This window comes from Eriocheir sinensis, chromosome 32 (genome assembly GCF_024679095.1).
Source record: "Eriocheir sinensis breed Jianghai 21 chromosome 32, ASM2467909v1, whole genome shotgun sequence".
NCBI classification, from domain to species: domain Eukaryota; kingdom Metazoa; phylum Arthropoda; class Malacostraca; order Decapoda; family Varunidae; genus Eriocheir; species Eriocheir sinensis.
In genome coordinates, this window is record NC_066540.1 from 12,695,266 (window position 1) to 12,721,799 (window position 26,534).

Sequence of the window (26,534 nt, forward strand, 5' to 3'; positions counted from 1 at the left end):
AAACCCTCCGGATCTGGATAAATTTCTCATGTGTTTCGTGATACGCAGAGGTCGTGTAAAGGTACAGTGAAGAGGAATTCGGGCAATGTACATGGATCAGTTTTGAACCATTGCTATCTATTATTTACATCGGCTATCTTGACTGCAGTATGACCAGTAACATTGGCAAATTTACTAATGACACAAAAATAGGCAGACAATTAGATCAAACACCAATGTAGACGTGCTCGCATTACAAGGGGGAGCTTAAGAGGTCGGCATGTGTAGTAAAACAAATAGATGATGCAGTTCAACATGAACAAATCAAGCGTCCAAAGAGTATGAAAAACTAACTAATCAATGGGGAGCATAATCCTGGGGAGCGTTGCTTCACTCACTCGCTTTCTCCATTCCCGAAGGTCACACTGAGCAAGCTTCCACGCAGCTACCTTGTCCGTGTCTAGTCTCTCCTGGCAGGATCGATCGACTTGCCCCAGTTATGAGTTACGTGGGCGTCCCCTTGGTCTTCACTTGAGGTTGTCTCATGGAAACAGCCCTATGGGTAGGATCGACGTTCGGGTGGCGCGCCACGTGCCCATAAAGCCAGAGTTGGCGTTCATGGACTAAGCTGGTAATAGACCTCGACTCAGTTCTGCGGAGTAGTCGCTGGCTCGACACGAAGTCACTCAAGCGATACCTCATGATTCTGGGAAGGGACTCGGTACAAAGGCATTGACACGCCTCTCCAAGTCACTATTCAGTGTCCATGGGCAGTATGGGTTGTGAGTAGTCGAAACTCACGTCGGCGTTTCACAAGGACGCGAAGTGCTAGGATCCGGTCATTTGTTGACTTGCCGGGCGTGAACCTGGATTGCTTAGGTCTCTGAAACTTTAGCAGATGAGATCGAATTTTCATCAGCAGCAGATGAGAGAGCACTTTGCCAGGCACATTGAGCAATGCAAAACCACGATAATTGTTAGAGTCCTGTCGGTCTCCTCTCCGTTTTCAGATAGGGACAACCAAGTCCCTTTTCCCATGAAGAGGAAAAGCACCGGACTGCCAGACGGTAGACAGCACCGCACGCAACCCACGGATTATGGCTTCACCCCCGGCCTTCAGCATCTCCGCACTGATATTACAAACCCCAGCTGGCTTTCCATCCTTCAACTTCCTCATAGCCTCTCTCACCTCAGCAAGACAGGGATGAGCTTCGGCTGTTGGTGGATGAGCAGCCGCCATCTGCAACCCAGTCAGAGGGGGCTCTGTCGTGTACTGCTCACAGTTCTCGGCCAAACGAGTCCGGTACCCATCCGCATCTGATACTAGCCTGAGATGTGGATTTAGAGCGGACCTTCTTCAGAGCTCGGAAGGCAGGTCTAAAGTGGTTTGCATTTAGACAACCCTAGACTTCCTCATCGAGACCTCTGACATACCTCTCCGTATCCCTTCTCAGAAGGATTCTAGTCCTCCGTGACAGATTCCTGTATCGCTCCGAGTCTCCAACCAGCCTGGCAGCACGACTCTCCTCTATATTCTCCAGCGTCTTCCGCGAGGATCCTCCACTCCTACATAGATCTTGGACGCTTTCCAGACCCAGCCCCATTAGTTTTTCCTTCCATTAGTTCCCATTAGCCTCCGGAGTTCAGGTGATAGATGAAGTAGTCGGCGATCCTCCGAGAGGCTCAGGATGTTCAAGGCACTCACACGGAGAGATCGCCGGAGGTTCGCCCCGGACCTGGCTCGACGAGCTTGTGACTCGTTTGCATCACTCTGGCGGTTCCCCGGAAAACGGGGTGAGATTGATGGGGCAGGGCTGCTCTCCTCTCCGTCCCAGACCAATCAAAGTGATGTATGCCGTAAAAATACTTATAGAATTTACTCTCCCACGCCCTCACCCACCACGGAGGCCTACAGTCTCCGTAGTGAGTGAGGGCTGATCGTTTGGCCTATAAGCCCAACAGTCCCAAGGATAGCAGGAAATACATATATGCAAACACCAACCAACACAATGGTGGATGCCTGGCTCGGGGTCACGCAGACTAGCTGATTGACCTCTCTGAGCCAGGAGAGACCTCCCGCCATGGCCGGAATAAGGGACCAAAGAGGTGTGTTGCTAGCCGCAACACACGACTCCGGCATCGCTCAACCTCCAGAATCCCGTCCCTCAGCCTTACAGGGACGCCACACACGGCAAACAAGTGGGAGGGCTAACGTTAAGGGCGCACTAACTCGTCCTCAGGGTTTGGCACGTCCAATGGAGAGAAGGATCAATCAGAAAGAGGGAAAGTGGGATAAAGATCGAGTTGATTGAGTGCGCTGCGTTACTCATCCACTGCCCCTACCACGAAATAATTACCCAAAAAAAGCTATCGGTCATTCCAACTGCAAAGGGTATTTGAATGTAGATGTAAGTTCTTACCTCCGAGTTTTATGTTTATCTTTTAGAAACATCAATAACTGGAGCAAAGAAGTTATTTTGAAATTGTATCAGACAGTATTTAGACACCATCTTGGGAATGTTGTTCAGTTACTCGAATCAGTACAGAAAAGAACGACCAGAATGATCTAAGTACTTCGAAACTTACAGTCTACGTCTTTCCTAAGAATGTAAGTTGAGCTTCTTCAGCTTAACTTGCATTCTTCAGAAAGACGTAGAAGTGTAGACAGCCGTGTATCAAAATAATGGTCCCGTAGGAATTTCATGCCCAACTTGAGATAGTGTGTGGTATCGCTTCCTTACGGTCTGAGGTAATGGAAAATGGTGGGTGACAAATTTTTCCGACACCCGTATCCATGGTAACCGTCAAATCCAATATGGCCGCCGTCACTCATGACATATACGAAAAACGTCACATCTTTGGAAATAATCGTCCGATTCGAATGACGTTTGTGTTTATTATAGGATGTTACAACATTTCTGATTGATTGGAGTATGTTTCATTGCGATCGGGTGTTGGGATCATGTCGAAAATTGGATTTGATATAGGAAATAACTTGCAAAGTGAAAACTTAACTCATATTATTGTATGAATGTATCAGTATGCTCTTTTTTTGTCTTTCAGGTTGACATTCCAAAGGATCTGCATGGTGCATGAAGTAGAGTTATGGTGACCTGACTCAGTATTTGTATGGTGCAAGAAGTAGATGGAAGGTGACCCGCCTCCAATCATCATCATCATAAACAAAGCCTGTCTACATATATTGAAACACCACTTGTCTGCATTGTGTGTAAGAGTGATTCTATAGTGGCGATACATATGCAGCACCCTTGCATGCATATAAAACAACAATATCTAGAAGGAGACAACAGCTATATAAAGACACTACAGCTATCCAGTCGAGCATGAAGAAAACTTTCACAACTTACTAACATCATCACGCAAGTCATTACCTATTCAACAGTGACTACACAGCCTCTTGAAGCTAGCGCCTGTAAGCATGATGCAGTGGTTGCTATTATTCATACCGATGTAATAAGCATTCACTTGGGGTTGTCGCTGCAATACTCTCCTCAGTGTAATTCTTTTGATTTTACAGCAAAGGCGGCAACTCTGGGGCGAAACAGATAAGAGAAAGGAAAAAAAAATGCAGACCACCACTGCTCCTGAAAACTTAGGACAGCAGGATATTCCAAAAGAGAGGATCATAGCCTATTCGATTACAGAGTATCCTGACACTCATCCCTAGAAAGCCTTAAAGTTTTAGCAAAAAAGGAAGACAGGCGAGAAGAAAGGCAGTTCCAGATTTTACCAGTGAATGACAAGAGAGAATGAAGATACTGGATAACTCTTGCATTGAAAACAACAACAACAACAACAACATAGAGGTGAACTAGAGTAGAAAGTCGTGTGCACCGAGGTCGCGGGTGGTGTCGAAACATTTAGTAAGTAATATCAGAAGAGTATATAGTTAGCTTTAAATTATCGAGACAAGATAGAAAGGCAAGCAGTATCGTGGAGGAATTAAAGAGGTTGAAGACAATCAGCAGGAGGAGGGAAGCAGATGAAGCCAATGCCTTGACTCCACTGTCCAAAAAATCTACCAAGGTGGAGTCCCCTTGCTGTACACGGGCGGAGGAGGGCAGTTGTAATCATATACTTAGCATCTGAGATGAAACAAATAAAATTAATGGAGACTCTAGTATAGAGAACAAATTAAGACGACACAAAATGCCTAACCTCGAGGAAGCTAATTTAATTAGCAGTAGATGTGGCATTTAACTTTGTGTTGTGCCTATATACTCATACTCTCATTGCGTAGGGCCTCTGATCAGTGGGGGGCCTTGGGATATGTATAAAAAAATCGGGCATGTCGAGATGGTGTTTTTAATATTCCTCTGTGAAAAAGTTTTGTAAACAATAAAATCAAACAAACTCCTAAAGATAATGAGATTATACATTGCAGGTTATTTACTTTACATTGCTTAGGCCAGGGGTATAACTTGAGGGGTGAACACATACGACAAAAAATGTGAACAAAGAGGTGAGGGAGGGGGGGGGGGCTTAGAAGGAACCGGCACTGTCAAAAGCGTTCGAAATGTCTGAAATAACAGGAAAAGTTTCAACGAAACGATTAATATATGATAACCTATATTTATTTTGGAGGGCAAGCATAAAGCTCTTAGCTGAATCTGCACTAGGGATCACAAAGAAGGCTGAAAGTTGTTAAATGCTTTAGAAATGTCCTGTTCAGAAGACATTTTTTTTTACTGAGGCCAGAAGACTCAAGAGCAGCATTTCCCAACCTGGGGGAAATTTAACGTGAGGGAAACATAAATTACTAGCAATTAGTCGACTGAAAAAAAATCTGGTAGAATGCGGAATTGACTTTTCTTCAAGTATATAAAGGCAAAAATCAACATTTATGCTACGAAAGATAGAGTTGAGGGATACGTAAAAGAGAGGGTCAAAGAGGGGACCGAGAAATGTATGTTTGGAGAGGGAAAACAGGAGACTCTTCTGTCCTGGCCACCCCTTGGAGGGAGGTCCCGGCGGAAACGGGGCGTCAGGGCTAGTGATTGACTGATTCGTGTTATTAAGCAAGTAAATTTTGTGTTTGGCTTCTGTTTGTTTATTATGTTATTTGTGTTATTAAGAAGGAAAATATCGTGCTTTGGCTATTTTTTTTCCTTGTCCACACGAAGGGGGTAATGCGTATGGTTGAACTGGTTGAAGGGGGAAACGAATGGAAAAAGGTTGGGAAACACTGCTCTACAGGAATTAGAGTTAGCAAGATTTTTTACATTTACATTGATGAAAGAGCTTTTGGTGAGCCAATGAATGTATTTTAACTAATTCCGGGCGGAAACAGAAAAAAAGTGTAGTTATCAGAAGTGCATGTGAAGGCTCAGGATTGCCAGATAAATGGCTCAGCGGGCAGGTTAGATAACTGAAATAGCTTTCCAGGTGTGTCAAGGTATCGGGAAGGGCCCACCAGACAAGCCAAAACACCGGTTGTGGCTCAGCAAACGTTTCTTGGCATCATAAAGTGTCCGAGGGCTTGTCAGTCGTGGCAGCGGCTCCTTAGGCGGGCCGGATCATCATGGTGGTGTGCCGCAGCGAGTAGTGGTAGCCCCGCCACGGCCTCCAGTCGATGCCGTCGGCGTAGGAGGTGTGGTTGCCTACATACTGGTAGCCGTTCAGGTTCGATAAATGGCAAGCGTTGTACCACCAGGCGCCACGAAACCTGGAAAACGTGAACATTTTCCCATTACATATATTCATTACCGATTTTCACAGAGGCTGAGAGGCATTTAAAATAAAAAAAGAAATCTATGCAAGAGAGAAAAGATGAAAAAAAAAGTCGCGGTAAGGATTCGTTTTAGGTCCGTGCCAGTATCTCATAATCTACTTTATGAAACATCAGTATCTCTTCATATATCTTTTATACAAACCTTCAACAGTCATGAAAACGCTTTGAAAATCCAATTGAAGGACTTTTTTTTTACACCTGAAAATAGGGGATAATGTTTACGAAAGCGCGTCGCCTCCTCTGGCGGCGGCCGCGGCGACGCTGCAGCCGCCGCAATCGTAAAATAGCTCTCAGAGGGTTTAGGGTCGGGGAGCATATTTAAACTACTCCAACCGAACTTTAAGACCTACTAACGGGGGGGCTGCGCCCCCCCCCTGGAACCCCCCCCCCACAGGTATATGTGACTTATTTCAGCGAGGAGGTATTTCTCGCAACACCGGCTGCAGCGTCCCCGCGGCCGTCGCCAGAGGAAGCGACGCGCTTTCGTAAACATTATCCCCTATTTTCAGGAGTAAAAAAAAAGTCCTTCAATTGGATTTTCAAAGCGTTTCCATGACTGTTGAAGGTTTGTAGAAAAGATATATGAAGAGATACTGATGTTTCATAAAGTACATTATGAGATACCGGCACGGACCTAAAACGAATCTTAACGAAAGTCGCTTAAATATACACTTATATCTTTGCTCGTTTCTCCATATAGGTCGTATTGATCTGGTCTCGTAAATATATCTTATACAGCCATTGCCGCCCGTGCAGCCAAGCCCTACAGACGTTGCTGATTTGGTTCCTCAAACATTGGAAATGCATGAAGCCTCCAGACTTCCAGTGAAAACATTGTAAAAGATGCACTTATTTGCATGGTCTGTGGTCCTCACATACACTGCTCTTCTCTCTCTTGTATTTCACACTTACCAGCTGACCAAGCGCCAAAGCAGATTAACGACCACTTTGCTGGTGTCTGTTAAGGCTCCCACAGCCGGAAAACAACCCTTTCTCAGCCTTCCTATCACCACCACCACACAACTGATCTGCCCATCAAACTGTACACAGACTTTGCCCCAGTACTTGCCACCCCTTTATTCCATCGTCGATTCTGCACTCTTACAAAACTCATGCCTTAGCGACGAGAAAACAGCCATGTTGCCCTCATTCCTAAACCTTCCAGCCCTCAGAACCTTAGTGATCTCAGACCAGCAGCATCACACCCTTATCCCAGCCTTATATGGACTTATTCTAACACAGGTAACTCCACACACAAAAAAATGGCACTATGATGAAAGCATCCTTCATCCTTCAATGCTTGACCACTTTTTTAGACTTTATAAAAAGAACACCGGAAAATACACAAAACCTCTTGCTATAGTAGACCTGAGAGCGCTTGGCCTTGTGTTGCTGTCACCAAGTTCATTAGTAAGACTCCACCCTAGTCTGGTTGCGTGGCTGATCGACCTCCGACGATAGTGACGACAGGCTGTTTACTACTAAGGCTTTGTCTCGTAACTACAACAGCTGCAGTGCGAGCCTCCTCGACACAACACTTGGGCTATTATGAATCAAAATGCTCATGAACTATTCCCGAATTGATGTCCAGTGCCGCTGGAGGCACCTTGATGACAGCGTCATGGGCATTCTCATCGACACAAAGGCCTCAGAGTAGTTACTCAACACTGCAAGCCACCCTCAACAGGCTTCGGTCGGGGACGGAATATAGTAAAAATCAGCCACAGCAACACCGAGATGATGTGCGTTCGTACTTCCATGGTAAGAGTGCCCCAGCCACGGCCATCAGTTGGTCCCACCCTCTCCAGCATGGCCATCCTCTCTGAACCTTACCCAAAGCAGCTCAGGAAGATCCAGGAGCACGCATGCAAGGTTACTTCAAGCCCTGCTCATAACAATTACAAAGGTATCTGACCACCTCTAGCGGAATAGGCTCTGGCAGAAACCCCTACGCTCTTAAAAGAGTTCGATCAGAGGTTGCCGCAGCCACCGCCACCTGTAACTTGGGGAGGCATCTCCCCCATCCCGCCACATACGGCGAGGCAGCACAGTGACCGCCGTCAGCACTCGTGAACTCCTTTGAATATATAAAATATAAATGCCGATTAGGTAGTTACCTTAAGCTTAGAGATAATTTACTTTTGAGTAGTTACGAAAGCATCGTAGCCAATATTTTAAGACAACAATTTAATTCAACATTTCTTAAACTTGTCTGTTTGCAGCAATTGACTACTGTCTAGAGAAAGTACTTTTGTTGTTGGTATTATTTCTATTGCCGTTTTTATTATCATTATTATTATCATTATTATTATTATTATTATTATTATTATTATTATTATTATTATTATTATTATTATTATTATTATTATTATTATTATTATTATTATTATTATTATTATTATTATTATTATTATTATTATTATTATTATTATTATTATTATTATTATTATTATTATTATTATTATTACTACTACCACTACTACTACTATTACTACTATTACTACTACAACTACTACTACTACTACTACTACTACTTCTATTACTACTACTACTAACATTATTACCATTATCACTACCCACTTCCTCGAGCTGGTCTGGCACTTACTTTTGGGCGCAGCTCGTCTCGTAGGAGTCATTGTCAGAGTCATGGGTTGAGAATTTGGAACCCGGGTGGCCGCCTTCCCCCAGGCCGTCCCCTGCGTCACCGCTGTACCTGTCAACGTAAACACAATGGTCGACAAGTAGTGTTGTTGGCAAGATAGCTCACATGTAGTAAAGTCACAGAAATGCAGTTGATTGTGCAATGACATGTTTTTTTTGGTAGACATAAAAAAAATCTTAAAATAGTATTTTTTACAATAAGATTTATCAAGATTCAACTTATTTATCAGCAGTACCTTCTACAGATATCTTTCCTTCGAATTTATAATTTCATTGAAAACATCAAGTGCATAGAAAAAATAAATTACTACTGGCATACAAAAAAATTACCGAAATGTTCACATTACATTCTTCATATACATATATATATATATATATATATATATATATATATATATATATATATATATATATATATATATATATATATATATATATATATATATATATATATATATATATATATATATATATATATATATATATATATATATATATATATATATATATATATATATATATATATATATATATATATATATATATATATATATATATATATATATATATATATATATATATATATATATATATATATATATATATATATATATATATATATATATATATATATATATATATATATATATATATATATATATATATATATATATATATATATATATATATATATATATATATATATATATATATAAAACATGTGAGGATGTGCCTACGGGGCCTCTCACCTCCAACATTGAGACGATACTTTGTTCCTGGGTCCGCGACTTTAAAGAAGCCGTACTTGGCAAACCGATGACCTCCTCCCAGTCTATAAGATCGATCCGTAGTTCCTGTAGGTCTGTGGAGGTCAGAGTGTGCAGATGGTCAAGCCAGCCAAAACTCTGTATTAATATTGCCGAATCCCAGTTGATATTCACTCCAGGTTCTGTAGAAGTCTTCTCGGACGGTAGAATTTGTGCGTCTCTGTACCACCGTCCACCCGCCGCCGTCCGTGGTCTGGTCACAATACACATTGAGGCGGCGATCTGGCTGTCCAGGGTAAGGGTAGATCACGCGCTCGCCGCTCTGTCCATCCCCGGCCTCCAGGACGTCCCTGCAGTGTCGCGGCTGATTCTGCCTTTTGTTGACGGCTTGAGCCACTTCCCGCACCGAGTCTCTTATCTCCTGCAGCATAGAGGAAATTTTGTAAGGACAGCCTGCCCACTGTGTGTGTGAGTGTGTGTATATATATATATATATATATATATATATATATATATATATATATATATATATATATATATATATATATATATATATATATATATATATGTATATATATATATATATATATATATATATATATATATATATATATATATATATATATATATATATATATATATATATATATATATATATATTCATGGACACAAAAGTTCAAGCATAAGAATGAAATAATAATAATAATAATAATAATAATAATAATAATAATAATAATAATAATAATAATAATAATAATAATAATAATAATAATAATAATAATAATAGTAATAATAATAATAATAATAATAATAATAATAATAATAATAATAATAATAATAATAATAATAATAATAATAATAATAATAATAATAATAATAATAATAATAATAATAATAATAATAATAATAATAATAATAATAATAATAATAATAATAATAATAATAGTAATAATAATAATAAAAATAACAGTAACAATAATAACCGTAGGAATGGCACTGCCATGCACTGAATGGTATAATATCGTGCCTGGCAGCTTACACCTCGCACACTTTAATAAGGTCCTGCAGAGCCTCCACAACGGGCGCCGGCATAGCGATGTCATCAGCATATCTCAGCGAGTTGCTGCACTCACCATGTAAGTGGCAGCCAGTACCTTTGCTACGGGGGGCGGCACTGAGATCACCTGTGTAGACATTGACATCGTACAGGTAGGGAGACACGTTTCCTCCCTGGCAAATACCATTGGCTGACTTAAGTGGCAACGAAGTGGCAGGTCCCCGTTTTACTGTGAATTCCCGAGTAGTGTACCAGTGCATTAAAAGCTTGACAGTATGCCCAAGTGTTCCCCATATAAGCAGTTTAGTGAAGAGCTTTTAGTAGTTCACCCAATCAGATGAATTGCAAGCATCAAGAAAGCAAAGACAAACATCTGAGCCCTTGGAAGTGTAGTGCTTAAATGACAGTGGAACAAGGTGTTTTGTAGCGGATAGCTTGGATATTCCAAATTTAATCCTTGTTACATTCGGTATAACCAAAGCTCGGATAGATGAGCTACATGCCTAACCGGTTTTTTCCTGTGATAGCTTGAAGAAAGACCAGTGTGTGAGGTATTGAAGACAACAGTACAGCATTGGCATAGCAAACGAGCAAAGCAATAAGAGGAGCCCTTGACGATTAGAGGATTCGTGACCAGTTTATATATTCCAGCCATTAGCTTTGTGGTGGTGGTGAATTACACAGACACACACACACACACACACACACACACATATATATATATATATATATATATATATATATATATATATATATATATATATATATATATATATATATATATATATATATATATATATATATATATATATATATATATATATATATATATATATATATATATATATATATATATATATATATATATATATATATATATATATATATATATATATATATATATATATATATATATATATATATATATATATATATATATATATATATATATATATATATATATATATATATATATATATATATCGATCTATCAATACGTATATACCATATATTTTCTTTAACTTTTACGCAGTAACAAAAAGGTTAAATCTTTGTTCACTCCAACCTCAGCGAGACTTCCATTATGATCACTGAGAAGTGAAGCACTGCAAGGTCAGTGCTTACAAGGGGTCAAAGTGTGGAGGCACGACTCTTACCTTCATGAGGGTGATCAGCTGGCTCTCCGGCTGGGAAGTGGCACAGGTGTCCAAGGCAGTGGCCACACAGGCATCGCTGTAGCCCAGCCCTTGAAGGAGGATGGAAAGGAAGGAGTGGCCGTTGGGAGGGCACGGGGCTATGGACTCCAGGGGAGGCGGAGGAGAGGTAGTGGCGGAGGCAGTAACCAGGGACCCCACTACGACGAGGAACACCAGAAGGACCCCCATGAGGACGTCTTATGCTTCCGTACTGAATATTCACATGAACTGTTCTGTTGTAAAGCCAGTGAGGCAAGGATCCCGTCTCTCTTGCTGGCAGAGGTCCCGCGCGGCGACCGTCGCGGGCTGCAGTGTGGGGTTGAGTGTCCGCGCGTCCTCGTCCCTGAGACTGGAGGAAGGTTTTTCGCTGCGTCACACTCTCCTCACAGCCAGAGTTCACTGACTTGATTTCTGGGAAAGGGAGGAGGACTGGGGAACTTACAAGCTGGGAGACATATTTTCCTAGTCTCTCTCTCTCTCTCTCTCTCTCTCTCTCTCTCTCTCTCTCTCTCTCTCTCTCTCTCTCTCTCTCTCTTACCCCCCCTTGTGTGTGTGTGTGTGTGTGTGTGTGTGTCACTTGACAGAGATATCGGTCGGTTTACTAAAACCACATCACTTTTGTGCATTCTTTGTTCCTTCAACATCAGGGAAAAATTATAGCATTATCTAAAAGTCACATCAGTAGCGATTCAGCAGACGTGCCTAGTTATAGATGACAACTCAGCAGCAGGCGGATCAAATAATTTCTAATGGTCAACCAGAAAGTCTACATCAGTCATGGCAGGGGCGTCGCGACGACCCACGATACGGCAGGGGCCGGATCATCATGGCTGAGTCCCGGAGGGAATAGTGGAAGCCCCTCCAGTGTTCCCAGTTGATGCCGTCACCCTTGGTGATGGTCTTGCCCTTGTACTGATAGCCGTTGAGGCTGGAGTAGTAATGACACGACGAGTACCACCAGCCCCCGCGGTGACTGAAAGTTGGGGTTAAACGGTTAATAATGCCCGAGTATTCAGCTCCTGGCTCTGGGTCAAGAGGGTATATCGGAAAATCACTTGATAAAAAAGTTTATTACATTAGTATGCAGTCAAGCCCATATCATACTCGTTTCTCAACAGATGCAGTACTTACTACGCTGCAAAGACATGTTCACGATTTGAATTCTAGCACAGTATGCGATGTCTATGACTTTTGATTTTGATCATTCATCCCAGGTAGCATACACACCCACAGAGCTGAAGGCCCAGCCCTCCCACGCCATTTACTCTCCGTAGTATTCAGAGTACTTTACCAGATTTTTGGTGCAGATAATATTGAACGCTTAACTTGTGTTATTTCAGATTGTGCCAGAAGGAACTTAGGGGTATTCAATGTCTCAAAGCTCAGCTACCCTATTTCACTATTCGACTTAACCATCTATACTTCCACTCCCGTGGACTTTAAACTTGAGCTTAACCCTATGCTATTAAACTTACTAATGCAAAAGCTAATCTGTCACATTGGCCCTGTTTCCCGGGGTAATGGGTTATCATCTGCCAAAGGCTCAAGGACCAAGGCGACAGAGATAAGCACCGAGGCCACGCGCAGCTATAGAGTATGCACTCAACTTTACCTTTACCTAATCTGTGTCATCACTCTCAAATCCATTCCACAGATGAATTTTGGAACAATAGTTCTTAGCCTATATTTCCCTCTTCCTATGACTTAAAACCATTTTATGACTGAAATATCAAGACTTTTCTAATCAAAGCTGACAACCCTGGCTTCACCAATAAACTTTTTATTTTATAAGAGCAACCAGTCGGCTGCATGGCATCACAGCCAGTCTCAGCGACCTTTCTTACAACAACACAACCAATTGAATACCCGTTGTTTACCATCCGTAGCGTAGATGACCACATGTCTGGAGTGGATGAGCTGCTACATGTTTGTGCTATGGTCGCACGATCACAGAGCTTGGCGTTTGACTGTACACCGAAACATTGTCTACGAATTGGACCCTAGGATTCGACCCTTATTAGAAGATATTATGCACACTCACACAGCGAAATGCATAACCCTGAAGGGGTCACTGGTGAGGGAAGGCTACGTTCTTCATGAAGGGAATCTTTGGCTGTAACTGCCGACTCCCTCCCTCAACACATGGCGGATGGAAAACTCTGAGGTTGCGAGCTGGGGAGGTTTAGTCGACACCACTCCCGTTGTGTTCCCATCATCGTATTCTAGGAGAGAAGTCTTGCAACACTGCTCTCCATGCATGCACAGCCCAGATAGCATCACAGCCAGTGTAAAACTGCCTTAAAGTTGGAACTGCACTTTATATTAAACTCATTTTTCTTAAGGTATTGTTTTCGTATCATGTCATGCACCTCACCTTCCAAATTTGACACGATAATTTTCCGGTCCGTAGACGTGGAAGCAACCGTACTTGGCATATCGATGATTTCCTTCCCAGTCTGCAAGGTCGATCCGCAGCTCTTGTTTGGCTGCGGAGGTCAGTAAGTGCAGAGCGTCATGGCCCAGCCAAAACTCCCCTCCGATGTTCCCGAATCCCATTTTGTATTCCCCCCAGGAGCGGCTAAAGTTTTCGCGGCGGCAGGAAGAATTTGTGCGTCGCTGGAAGACCGTCCATCCACCGCCGTCCGTGGTCTGATCACAATACACCATGAGGTAGCGATCTGGCTGTTCAGGATTGGGGTAGATCAGTGGTTCTCAAACTTTCTGACATTGTTACCCCTGACAGCGCAGAGGTAGAGGACAATTACCCCTAGCCCCCATTCCTGTTCATTTACAATTATTTTACATGAAATTATAGGAAAGGAAAATATAATATTTAATTATTTACTCATTTTAATGCATTTTTTTATTAGAAAATCAGTATTTAATACAGAATAAGAAATTTAGGCATTATTTCCTTTGATAAGAGATAAAATTAAAGCGTTTTTACTTTAAATTTATAGCTAATTGGAATGAAACCTTTTTTTTGGTGATTAAGATAAATATAATAAATTTTATTGCTACATTAATCAGAAAAAATAATGGAATCCTAGTTTTTAATAGATTTTAATATATTTTATAACTAAGTTGTAAAAAATGTAACTTCCTTAATAAATGAAAAGTTGAGAGATACATGTTTGACAAAAAAATAAAATATTTTTCTTTTGTGAAAAAAAATATTAATGCATTATTTCATTCTCAACTGAGAAAATAAAAACATTATTGTTGTGTTATTAATGGGAAACATGGGATTGTTTTCTCTTTACTAATCTATCAATGCAAGGGTCTGTAGAGGACAGTGCACATCGCATATCAGCATCTGTGTCTTTCAGCTGGTTCCTAGCTTTGGTTTTAATTGAAACTAAAGCTGAGAAACCTGCCTCACAGCGGTAAGTTGTGGCAAAAGGGATGAGCACATTTAGAGCTCTCTGTGAGAGAATGGGATATTCCTTCTCCTGTTTGGCCCAGAAAGTAATCAACTCTTCATTTTGATAATCTACTTCCAGGGATTTATCCTCTCGTAATGCAAGAAATTCAAGCTTTGCTGCTATGTCACTGTCCTCAATAATTTCTTCATCCACAGTAAATGGTTTAGTTACCCAAGCTCTCTTGCCTCGCTTATCAAGGTCAGGAAAGTAACTACTGATTGTTTCAGTCATAACACGAAGGTGCTCTTCAATAAGATCAACAAATGAACAGTCTTCTTCAGTACTGGTTAGTAGTGTTGTTAGTTCTGAAAAGACTGCTGTGTCACCAGCATGAACACGACGCTGATAAAGCTGAATTTTTCTTTGAAAAGCAGCAACTTTATCTTGGGTACTTAAAACATTTACATCATTTCCCTGAAGTGATAAGTTCAGGGAGTTTACATCTCCAAAGAAATCTGCAAGGTATGCAACCTTCAAATTATATGCATTCGCAGGATTGGGTATGCAGTTTTGTTAAAAAAAACTGCACTTCTACTTTATTATTATTTATCAATTTACTGAATTTTACTCTAAAGTATTTTTAATTTTAGAAATACCTCATTACCCCTCAGAAACGGCTTCATTACCCCCATGGGGGTAATTACCCCCAGTTTGAGAACCACTGGGGTAGATCATGCGCACGCCGTTGTGTTTATCCCCGGCATCCAGTAAATCTTTGCAGTGACGCGACCGATTCTTCGTTTTCTTGAAAGAATAAAAAGAAACCTCGTGAGAACAGTCTGCTCACGACAATCATGGAAACAAAAATTCAGCAACAAACCTGCAATTGGAGTAAAGTTATAGTAAGAATACGAAGAGCTCAGTTGTCAATGTATAATAAAGGGAGGGGGGGGGGGGAGGGATCCACTTGAATCTTTTTAGTTGAACGTTATCTCAGTGTCTCGAAGGACACGAAAAAATGATCTAGTCCGAAAAAGGGGATATAAATTTTCAAATGCCCGGAACTGAGCCCGGGACCGGTGAGACGGATACCCAGGTAGCTCCAAACCCAGTCAGCTAAAGAGATAGTCTACAGCTGAGTGGATGTGGGAGGAAAATGGGACGGAAATGATGATAGTATTTTTCGACATTAATATAGCATGTGAAAAGGTGTTTCATCAAAAGCATTTCCACGGAATAGATGGTACATTTTATAAAGTGGATCAAGATATGATGCCTCTGTGGAACAGTGGATAGTGTGCCTGGCTACTACTCCGCGGGTCCGGGGTTCGAATCCCGGCCTGACAGTTTACATTAACCTCATCCAGTTATTGATCCTCCCTTTCGGGTTGGTAGATATATGGGTACCTGGGGACACCTGGAGGAGGTAAACTGTGGTAATCCCAGACTTCACACAAGCCCGTGTCCCCGGATAGTGGGTCTTTACCCACCACAGGTTCAACGGCCCAACGGTACGGAGATGAGCACTGCAGCCACGCGCAACTATTTCGTATTCACACAACTTTTCCCTTTTATCAAGGCATGCCTCAGTGACGGGACGCAGAATGTTCATGTAAACGGTGAAAAATCAGATTGAGTTTCCGTTTTCAGCGGCGTCCAACATGTATAGTGTCTGACCTGCCTGGGGGAAAGCCTCGCAAACTCACTCTGCGAGGAGGTTACGTACCTCTTTGGCCGACTGGTTAAGGAGTGGCTTTCGATCCCCGGCGCCGGTAAAACCCTCCGGATCTGGATAAATTTCTCATGTGTTTCGTGATACGCAGAGGTCGTGTGAAGGTACAGTGAAGAGGAATTCGGGCAATGTACATGGATCAGTTTTGAACCATTGCTATCTATTATTTACATCGGCTATCTTGACTGCAGTATGACCAGTAACATTGGCAAATTTACTAATGACACAAAAATAGGCAGACAATTAGATCAAACACCAATGTAGACGTGCTCGCACTACAAGGGGGAGCTTAAGAGGTCGGCATGTGTAGTAAAACAAATAGATGATGCAGTTCAACATGAACAAATCAAGCGTCCAAAGAGTATGAAAAACTAACTGATCAATGGGGAGCATACTCCTGGGGAGCGTTGCTTCACTCACTCGCTTTCTCCATTCCCGAAGGTCACACTGAGCAAGCTTCCACGCAGCTACCTTGTCCGTGTCTAGTCTCTCCTGGCAGGATCGATCGACTTGCCCCAGTTATGAGTTACGTGGGCGTCGCCTTGGTCTTCACTTGAGGTTGTCTCATAGAAACAGCCCTATGGGTAGGATCGACGTTCGGGTGGCGCGCCACGTGCCCATAAACCCAGAGTTGGCGTTCATGGACAAAGCTGGTAATAGACCTCGACTCAGTTCTGCGGAGTAGTCGCTGGCTCGACACGAAGTCACTCAAGCGATATCTCATGATTCTGGGAAGGGACTCGGTACAAAGGCATTGACACGCCTCTCCAAGTCACTATTCAGTGTCCATGGGCAGTATGGGTTGTGAGTAGTCGAAACTCACGTCGGCGTTTCACAAGGACGCGAAGTGCTAGGATCCGGTCATTTGTTGACTTGCCGGGCGTGAACCCGGATTGCTTAGGTCTCTGAAACTTTAGCAGATGAGATCGAATTTTCATCAGCAGCAGATGAGAGAGCACTTTGCCAGGCGCATTGAGCAATGCAAAACCACGATAATTGTTAGAGTCCTGTCGGTCTCCTCTCCCTGTTCAGATAGGGACAACCAACTCCCTTTTACAATGAAGAGGAAAGGCACCGGACTGCCAGACGGTAGACAGCACCGCGTCCAACCCATGGATTATGACCTCACCCCCGGCCCTCAGCATCTTCGCACTGATATTACAAACCCCAGCTGGTTTTCCATCCTTCAACTTCCTCATAGCCTCTCTCACCTCAGCAAGACAGGGATGAGCTTCGGCTGTTGGTGGATGAGCAGCCGCCATCTGCAACCCAGTCAGAGGGGGCTCTGTCGTGTACTGCTCACAGTTCTCGGCCAAACGAGTCCGGTACCCATCCGCATCTGATACTAGCCTGAGATGTGGATTTAGAGCGGACCTTCTTCAGAGCTCGGAAGGCAGGTCTAAAGTGGTTTGCATTTAGACAACCCTAGACTTCCTCATCGAGACCTCTGACATACCTCTCCGTATCCCTTCTCAGAAGGATTCTAGTCCTCCGTGACAGATTCCTGTATCGCTCCGAGTCTCCAACCAGCCTGGCAGCACGACTCTCCTCTATATTCTCCAGCGTCTTCCGCGAGGATCCTCCACTCCTATATAGCTCTTGGACGCTTTCCAGACCCAGCCCCATTAGTTTTTCCTTCCATTAGTTCCCATTAGCCTCCGGAGTTCAGGTGATAGATGAAGTAGTCGGCGATCCTCCGAGAGGCTCAGGATGTTCAAGGCACTCACACGGAGAGATCGCCGGAGGTTGGCCCCGGACCTGGCTCGACGAGCTTGTGACTCGTTTGCATCACTCTGGCGGTTCCCCGGAAAACGGGGTGAGATTGATGGGGCAGGGCTGCTCTCCTCTCCGTCCCAGACCTATCAAAGTGATGTATGCCGTAAAAATACTTATAGAATTTACTCTCCCACGCCCTCACCCACCACGGAGGCCTACAGTCTCCGTAGTGAGTGAGGGCTGATCGTTTGGCCTATAAGCCCAACAGTCCCAAGGATAGCAGGAAATACATATATGCAAACACCAACCAACACAATGGTGGATGCCTGGCTCGGGTCACGCAGACTAGCTGATTGACCTCTCTGAGCCAGGAGACCTCCGCCATGGCCGGAATAAGGGACCAAAGAGGTGTGTTGCTAGCCGCAACACACGACTCCGGCATCGCTCAACCTCCAGAATCCCGTCCCTCAGCCTTACAGGGACGCCACACACGGCAAACAAGTGGGAGGGCTAACGTTAAGGGCGCACTAACTCGTCCTCAGGGTTTGGCACGTCCAATGGAGAGAAGGATCAATCAGAAAGATGGAAAGTGGGATACAGATCGAGTTGGTTGAGTGCGCTGCGTTACTCATCCACTGCCCCTACCACGAAATAATTACCCAAAAAAAGCTATCGGTCATTCCAACTGCAAAGGGTATTTGAATGTAGATGTAAGTTCTTACCTCCGAGTTTTACGTTTAACTTTTAGAAACATCAATAACTGGAGCAAAGAAGTTATTTTGAAATTGTATCAGACAGTGTTTAGACACCATCTTGGGAATGTTGTTCAGTTACTCGAATCAGTACAGAAAAGAACGACCAGAATGATCTAAGTACTTCGAAACTTACAGTCTACGTCTTTCCTAAGAATGTAAGTTGAGCTTCTTCAGCTTAACTTGCATTCTTCAGAAAGACGTAGAAGTGTAGACAGCCGTGTATCAAAATAATGGTCCCGTAGGAATTTCATGCCCAACTTGAGATAGTGTGTGGTATCGCTTCCTTACGGTCTGAGGTAATGGAAAATGATGGGTGACAAATTTTTCCGACACCCGTATCCATGGTAGCCGTCAAAATCCAATATGGCCGCCGTCACTCATGACATATACGAAAAACGTCACATCTTTGGAAATAATCGTCCCATTCGAATGACGTTTGTGTTTATTATAGGATGTTACAACATTTCTGATTGATTGGAATATGTTTCATTGCGATCGGGTGTTGGGATCATGTCGAAAATTGGAATTGATATAGGAAATGACTTGCAGAGTGAAAATTTAACTCATATTATTGTATGAATATATCAATATGCTCTTTTTTTGTCTTTCAGGTTGACATTCCAAAGGATCTGCATGGTGCATGGAGTAGAGTTATAGTGACCTAACTCAGTATTTGATTGGTGCAAGAAGTAGATGTAAGGTGACCCGGCTCCAATCATCATCATCATAAACAAAGCATGTCTACATATAATGACACACCACTTGTCTGCATTGTGTGTAAGAGTGATTCTATAGCGGCGATACATATGCAGCACCCTTGCATGCATATAAAACAACAATATCTAGAAGGAGACAACAGCTATATAAAGACACTACAGCTATCCAGTCGAGCATGAAGAAAACTTTCACAACTTACTAACATCATCACGCAAGTCATTACCTATTCAACAGTGACTACACAGCCTCTTGAAGCTAGCGCCTGTAAGCATGATGCAGTGGTTGCTATTATTCATACCGATGTAATAAGCATTCACTTGGGGTTGTCGCTGCAATACTCTCCTCAGTGTAATTCTTTTGATTTTACAGCAAAGGCGGCAACTCTGGGGCGAAACAGATAAGAGAAAGGAAAAAAAACGCAGACCACCACTGCTCCTGAAAACTTAGGACAGCAGGATATTCCAAAAGAGAGGATCATAGCCTATTCGATTACAGAGTATCCTGACACTCATCCCTAGAAAGCCTTAAAGTCATAGCATAAAAGGAAGACAGGCGAGAAGAAAGGCAGTTCCAGATTTTACCAGTGAATGACAAGAGAGAATGAAGATACTGGATAACTCTTGCATTGAATACAACAACAACAACAACAACAACATAGAGGTGAACTAGAGTAGAAAGTCGTGTGCACCGAGGTCGCGGGTGGTGTCGAAACATTTAGTAAGTAATATCAGAAGAGTATATAGTTAGCTTTAAATTATCGAGACAAGATAGAAAGGCAAGCAGTATCGTGGAGGAATTAAAGAGGTTGAAGACAAGCAGCAGGAGGAGGGAAGCAGATGAAGCCAATGCCTTGACTCCACTGTCCAAAAAATCTACCAAGGTGGAGTCCCCTTGCTGTACACGGGCGGAGGAGGGCAGTTGTAATCATATACTTAGCATCTGAGATGAAACAAATAAAATTAATGGAGACTCTAGTATAGAGAACAAATTAAGACGACACAAAATGCCTAACCTCGAGGAAGCTAATTTAATTAGCAGTAGATGTGGCATTTAACTTTGTGTTGTGCCTATATACTCATACTCTCATTGCGTAGGGCCTCTGATCAGTGGGGGGCCTTGGGATATGTATAAAAAAATCGGGCATGTCGAGATGGTGTTTTTAATATTCCTCTGTGAAAAAGTTTTGTAAACAATAAAATCAAACAAACTCCTAAAGATAATGAGATTATACATTGCAGGTTATTTACTTTACATTGCTTAGGCCAGGGGTATAACTTGAGGGGTGAACACATACGACAAAAAATGTGAACAAAGAGGTGGGGGAGGGGGGGGGGGCTCAGAAGGAACCGGCACTGTCAAAAGCGTTCGAAATGTGTGAAATAACAGGAAAAGTTTCAACGAAACGATTAATATATGATAACCTATATTTATTTTGGAGGGCAAGCATAAAGCTCTTAGCTGAATCTGCACTAGGGATCACAAAGAAGGCTGAAAGTTGTTAAATGCTTTAGAAATGTCCTGTTCAGAAGACATTTTTTTTTACTGAGGCCAGAAGACTCAAGAGCAGCATTTCCCAACCTGGGGGAAATTTAACGTGAGGGAAACATAAATTACTAGCAATTAGTCGACTGAAAAAAAATCTGGTAGAATGCGGAATTGACTTTTCTTCAAGTATATAAAGGCAAAAATCAACATTTATGCTACGAAAGATAGAGTTGAGGGATACGTAAAAGAGAGGGTCAAAGAGGGGACCGAGAAATGTATGTTTGGAGAGGGAAAACAGGAGACTCTTCTGTCCTGGCCACCCCTTGGAGGGAGGTCCCGGCGGAAACGGGGCGTCAGGGCTAGTGATTGACTGATTCGTGTTATTAAGCAAGTAAATTTTGTGTTTGGCTTCTGTTTGTTTATTATGTTATTTGTGTTATTAAGAAGGAAAATATCGTGCTTTGGCTATTTTTTTCCTTGTCCACACGAAGGGGGTAATGCGTATGGTTGAACTGGTTGAAGGGGGAAACGAATGGAAAAAGGTTGGGAAACACTGCTCTACAGGAATTAGTGTTATGAAGATTTTTTTACATTTACATTGATGAAGGAGCTTTTGGTGAGCCAATGAATGTATTTTAACTTATTCCGGGCGGAAACAGAAAAAAAGTGTAGTTATCAGAAGTGCATGTGAAGGCTCAGGATTGCCAGATGAATGGCTCAGCGGGCAGGTTAGATAACTGAAATAGCTTTCCAGGTGTGTCAAGGTATCAGGAGGGGCCCACCAGACAAGCCAAAACACCGGTTGTGGCTCAGCAAACGTTTCTTGGCATCATAAAGTGTCCGAGGGCTTGTCAGTCGTGGCAGCGGCTCCTTAGGCGGGCCGGATCATCATGGTGGTGTGCCGCAGCGAGTAGTGGTAGCCCCGCCACGGCCTCCAGTCGATGCCGTCGGCGTAGGAGGTGTGGTTGCCTACATACTGGTAGCCGTTCAGGTTCGATAAATGGCAAGCGTTGTACCACCAGGCGCCACGAAACCTGGAAAACGTGATCATTTTCCCATTACATATATTCATTACCGATTTTCACAGAGGCTGAGAGGCATTTAAAAAAAAAGAAATCTATGCAAGAGAGAAAAGACGAAAAAAAAAGTCGCGGTAAGGATTCGTTTTAGGTCCGTGCCAGTATCTCATAATCTACTTTATGAAACATCAGTATCTCTTCATATATCTTTTATGCAAACCTTCAACAGTCATGAGAACGCTTTGAAAATCCAATTGAAGGACTTTTTTTTTTACTCCTGGGAATAGGGGATAATGTTTACGAAAGCGCGTCGCCTCCTCTGGCGGCGGCCGCGGCGACGCTGCAGCCGCCGCAATCGTAAAATAGCTCGCAGAGGGTTTAGGGTCGGGGAGCATATTTAAAGTACTCCAACCAAACTTTAAGACCTACTAACGGGGGGGCTGCGCCCCCCCCCTGGAACCCCCTCCCACAGGTATAAGTGACTCATTTCAGCGAGGAGGTATTTCTCGCATCAACGGCTGCAGCGTCGCCGCGGCCGTCGCCAAAGGAAGCGACGCGCTTTCGTAAACATTATCCCCTATTTTCAGGAGTAAAAAAAAAGTCCTTCAATTGGATTTTCAAAGCGTTTCCATGACTGTTGAAGGTTTGTAGAAAAGATATATGAAGAGATACTGATGTTTCATAAAGTACATTATGAGATACTGGCACGGACCTAAAACGAATCTTAACGAAAGTCGCTTAAATATACACTTATATCTTTGCTCGTTTCTCCATATAGGTCGTATTGATCTGGTCTCGTAAATATATCTAATACAGCCATTGCCGCCCGTGCAGCCAAGCCCTACAGACGTTGCTGATTTGGTTCCTCAAACATTGGAAATGCATGAAGCCTCCAGACTTCCAGTGAAAACATTGTAAAAGATGCACTTATTTGCATGGTCTGTGGTCCTCACATACACTGCTCTTCTCTCTCTTGTATTTCACACTTACCAGCTGACCAAGCGCCAAAGCAGATTAACGACCACTTTGCTGGTGTCTGTTAAGGCTCCCACAGCCGGAAAACAACCCTTCCTCAGCCTTCCTATCACCACCACCACACAACTGATCTGCCCATCAAACTGTACACAGACTTTGCCCCAGTACTTGCCACCCCTTTATTCCATCGTCGATTCTGCACTCTTACAAAACTCATGCCTTAGCGACGAGAAAACAGCCATGTTACCCTCATTCCTAAACCTTCCAGCCCTCAGAACCTTAGTGATCTCAGACCAGCAGCATCACACCCTTATCCCAGCCTTATATGGACTTATTCTAACACAGGTAACTCCACACACAAAAAAATGGCACTATGATGAAAGCATCCTTCATCCTTCAATGCTTGACCACTTTTTTAGACTTTATAAAAAGAACACCGGAAAATACACAAAACCTCTTGCTATAGTAGACCTGAGAGCGCTTGGCCTTGTGTTGCTGTCACCAAGTTCATTAGTAAGACTCCACCTTAGTCTGGTTGCGTGGCTGATCGACCTCCGACGATAGTGACGACAGGCTGTTTACTACTAAGGCTTTGTCTCGTAACTACAACAGCTGCAGTGCGAGCCTCCTCGACACAACACTTGGGCTATTATGCATCAAAATGCTCATGAACTATTCCCGAATTGATGTCCAGTGCCGCTGGAGGCACCTTGATGACAGCGTCATGGGCATTCTCATCGACACAAAGGCCTCAGAGTAGTTACTCAACACTGCAAGCCACCCTCAACAGGCTTCGGTCGGGGACGGAATATAGTAAAAATCAGCCACAGCAACACCGAGATGATGTGCGTTCGTACTTCCATGGTAAGAGTGCCCCAGCCACGGCCATCAATTGGTCCCACCCTCTCCAGCATGGCCATCATCTCTGAACCTTACCCAAAGCAGCTCAGGAAGATCCAGGAGCACGCATGCAAGGTTACTTCAAGCCCTGCTCATAACAATTACGAAGGTGTCTGACCACCTCTAGCGGAATAGGCTCTGGCAGAAACCCCTACGCTCTTAAAAGAGTTCGATCAGAGGTTGCCGCAGCCACCGCCACCTGTAACTTGGGGAGGCATCTCCCCCAGCCCGCCACATACGGCGAGGCAGCACAGTGACCGCCGTCAGCACTCGTGAACTCCTTCGAATATATGAAATATAAATGCCGATTAAGTAGTTACCTTAAGCTTAGAGATAATTTACTTTTGAGTAGTTATGAAAGCATCATAGCCAATATTTTATGAACAATTTAATTCAACATGTCTTAAACTTGTTTATTTGCAGCAATTGACTACTGTCTAGAGAAAGTACTTTTGTTGTTGGTATTATTTCTATTGCCGTTTTTATTATCATTATTATTATCATTATTATTATTATTATTATTATTATTATTATTATTATTATTATTATTATTATTATTATTATTATTATTATTATTATTATTATTATTATTATTATTATTATTATTATTATTATTATTATTATTATTATTATTATTATTATTATTATTATTATTATTATTATTATTATTATTATTATTATTATTATTATTATTATTATTATTATTACTACTACTACTATTACTACTACTACTACTACTATTACTACTACTACTACCACTACTACTACTATTACTACTATTACTACTACAACTACTACTACTACCACTACTACTACTATTACTACTATTACTACTACAACTACTACTACTACTACTATTACTACTATTACTACTTCTATTACTACTACTACTAACATTATTACCATTATCACTACCCACTTCCTCGAGCTGGTCTGGCACTTACTTTTGGGCGCAGCTCGTCTCGTAGGAGTCATTGTCAGAGTCATGGGTTGAGAATTTGGAACCCGGGTGGCCGCCTTCCCCCAGGCCGTCCCCTGCGTCACCGCTGTACCTGTCAACGCAAACACAATGGTCGACAAGTAGTGTTGTTGGCAAGATAGCTCACATGTAGTAAAGTCACAGAAATGCAGTTGATTGTGCAATAACATGTTCTTTTTTTGGCAGACTTAAAAAAATCTTAAAATAGTATTTTTTACAATAAGATTTATCAAGATTCAACTTATTTATCAGCAGTACCTTCTACAGATATCTTTCCTTCGAATTTATAATTTCATTGAAAACGTCAAGTGCATAGAAAAAATAAATTACTACTGGCATACAAAAAAAATTACCAAAGTGCTCACATTACATTTATATATATATATATATATATATATATGTATATATATGTATATATATATATATATATATATATATATATATATAGATATATATATATATATATATATATATATATATATCTATATCTATATAAAACATGGCGACAGGATGTGCCCCTACGGGGCCTCTCACCTCCCAACATTGAGACGATACTTTGTTCCTGGGTCCGCGACTTTAAAGAAGCCGTACTTGGCATACCGATGACCTCCCTCCCAGTCTATAAGATCGATCCGTAGTTCCTGTAGGTCTGTGGAGGTCAGAGCGTGCAGATGGTCAAGCCCCAGCCAAAACTCTGTATTAATATTGCCGAATCCCAGTTGATATTCACTCCAGGTTCTGTAGAAGTCTTCTCGGACGGTAGAATTTGTGCGTCTCTGTACCACCGTCCACCCGCCGCCGTCCGTGGTCTGGTCGCAGTACACATTGAGGCGGCGATCTGGCTGTCCAGGGTAAGGGTAGATCACGCGCTCGCCGCTCTGTCCATCCCCGGCCTCCAGGACGTCCCTGCAGTGTCGCGGCTGATTCTGCCTTTTGTTGACGGCTTGAGCCACTTCCCGCACCGAGTCTCTTATCTCCTGCAGCATAGAGGAAATTTTGTAAGGACAGCCTGCCCACTGTGTGTGTGTGAGTGTGTTTATATATATATATATATATATATATATATATATATATATATATATGTATATATATATATATATATATATATATATATATATACATATATATATATATATATATATATATATATATATATATATATATATATATATATATATATATATATATATATATATATATATATATATATATATATATATATATATATATATATATATATATATATATATATATATATATATATATATATATATATATATATATATATATATATATATATATATATATATATATATATATATTCATGGACACAAAAGTTCAAGCATAAGAATGAAATAATAATAATAATAATAATAATAATAATAATAATATGTAATAATAATATTGTGTGTGTGTAATAATAATAATAAAAATAACAGTAACAATAATAACCGTAGGAATGGCACTGCCATGCACTGA

The 26,534-nt window shown here is 41.8% G+C and overlaps 3 protein-coding genes across 3 annotated transcripts in view; all 3 read right to left on the reverse strand.

Annotated features, from left to right (window-relative positions):
• Nucleotides 1-5,502: 5,502 nt before the first annotated feature.
• On the reverse strand, nt 5,503-11,815 carry LOC127006434 (techylectin-5A-like). The gene is made up of 4 exons (XM_050876385.1): nt 11,374-11,815; nt 9,291-9,580; nt 8,337-8,444; nt 5,503-5,665 (listed from the first exon to the last, which is right to left on the reverse strand). The coding sequence occupies exons 1-4, from the start codon at nt 11,599-11,601 to the stop codon at nt 5,503-5,505; spliced, it is 789 nt and encodes a 262-aa protein (XP_050732342.1). The 5' UTR covers nt 11,602-11,815.
• Nucleotides 11,816-12,105: 290 nt separating this feature from the next.
• Nucleotides 12,106-26,534, reverse strand: part of LOC127006435 (uncharacterized) — a 52,421-nt gene continuing 37,992 nt past the window's right edge. Inside the window, exon 7 of the mRNA XM_050876386.1 lies at nt 12,106-12,385. Coding sequence (XP_050732343.1) covers nt 12,184-12,385 — 202 coding nt within the window. The 3' untranslated portion in view covers nt 12,106-12,183. The remainder of the gene's footprint in view (nt 12,386-26,534) is intronic.
• Nucleotides 20,841-26,534, reverse strand: part of LOC127006156 (techylectin-5A-like) — an 8,243-nt gene continuing 2,549 nt past the window's right edge. The window contains exons 2-4 of the mRNA XM_050875690.1: nt 25,590-26,032; nt 25,021-25,128; nt 20,841-22,216 (exon numbers count right to left, since the gene is read on the reverse strand). Coding sequence (XP_050731647.1) covers nt 22,054-22,216; nt 25,021-25,128; nt 25,590-26,032 — 714 coding nt within the window. The 3' untranslated portion in view covers nt 20,841-22,053. The remainder of the gene's footprint in view (nt 22,217-25,020; nt 25,129-25,589; nt 26,033-26,534) is intronic.

Excerpts from the sequence above, each read along its gene's own strand:
- LOC127006434 (XM_050876385.1), bottom strand. The coding sequence starts at position 11,601 with ATGGGGGTCCTTCTGGTGTTCCTCGTCGTAGTGGGGTCCCTGGTTACT. Across the intron at positions 9,581-11,373 it reads AGCTGATCACCCTCATGAAG|GAGATAAGAGACTCGGTGCG; the intron begins GTAAGAGTCGTG and ends TCTATGCTGCAG. Across the intron at positions 5,666-8,336 it reads GAGACGAGCTGCGCCCAAAA|GTTTCGTGGCGCCTGGTGGT; the intron begins GTAAGTGCCAGA and ends CACGTTTTCCAG.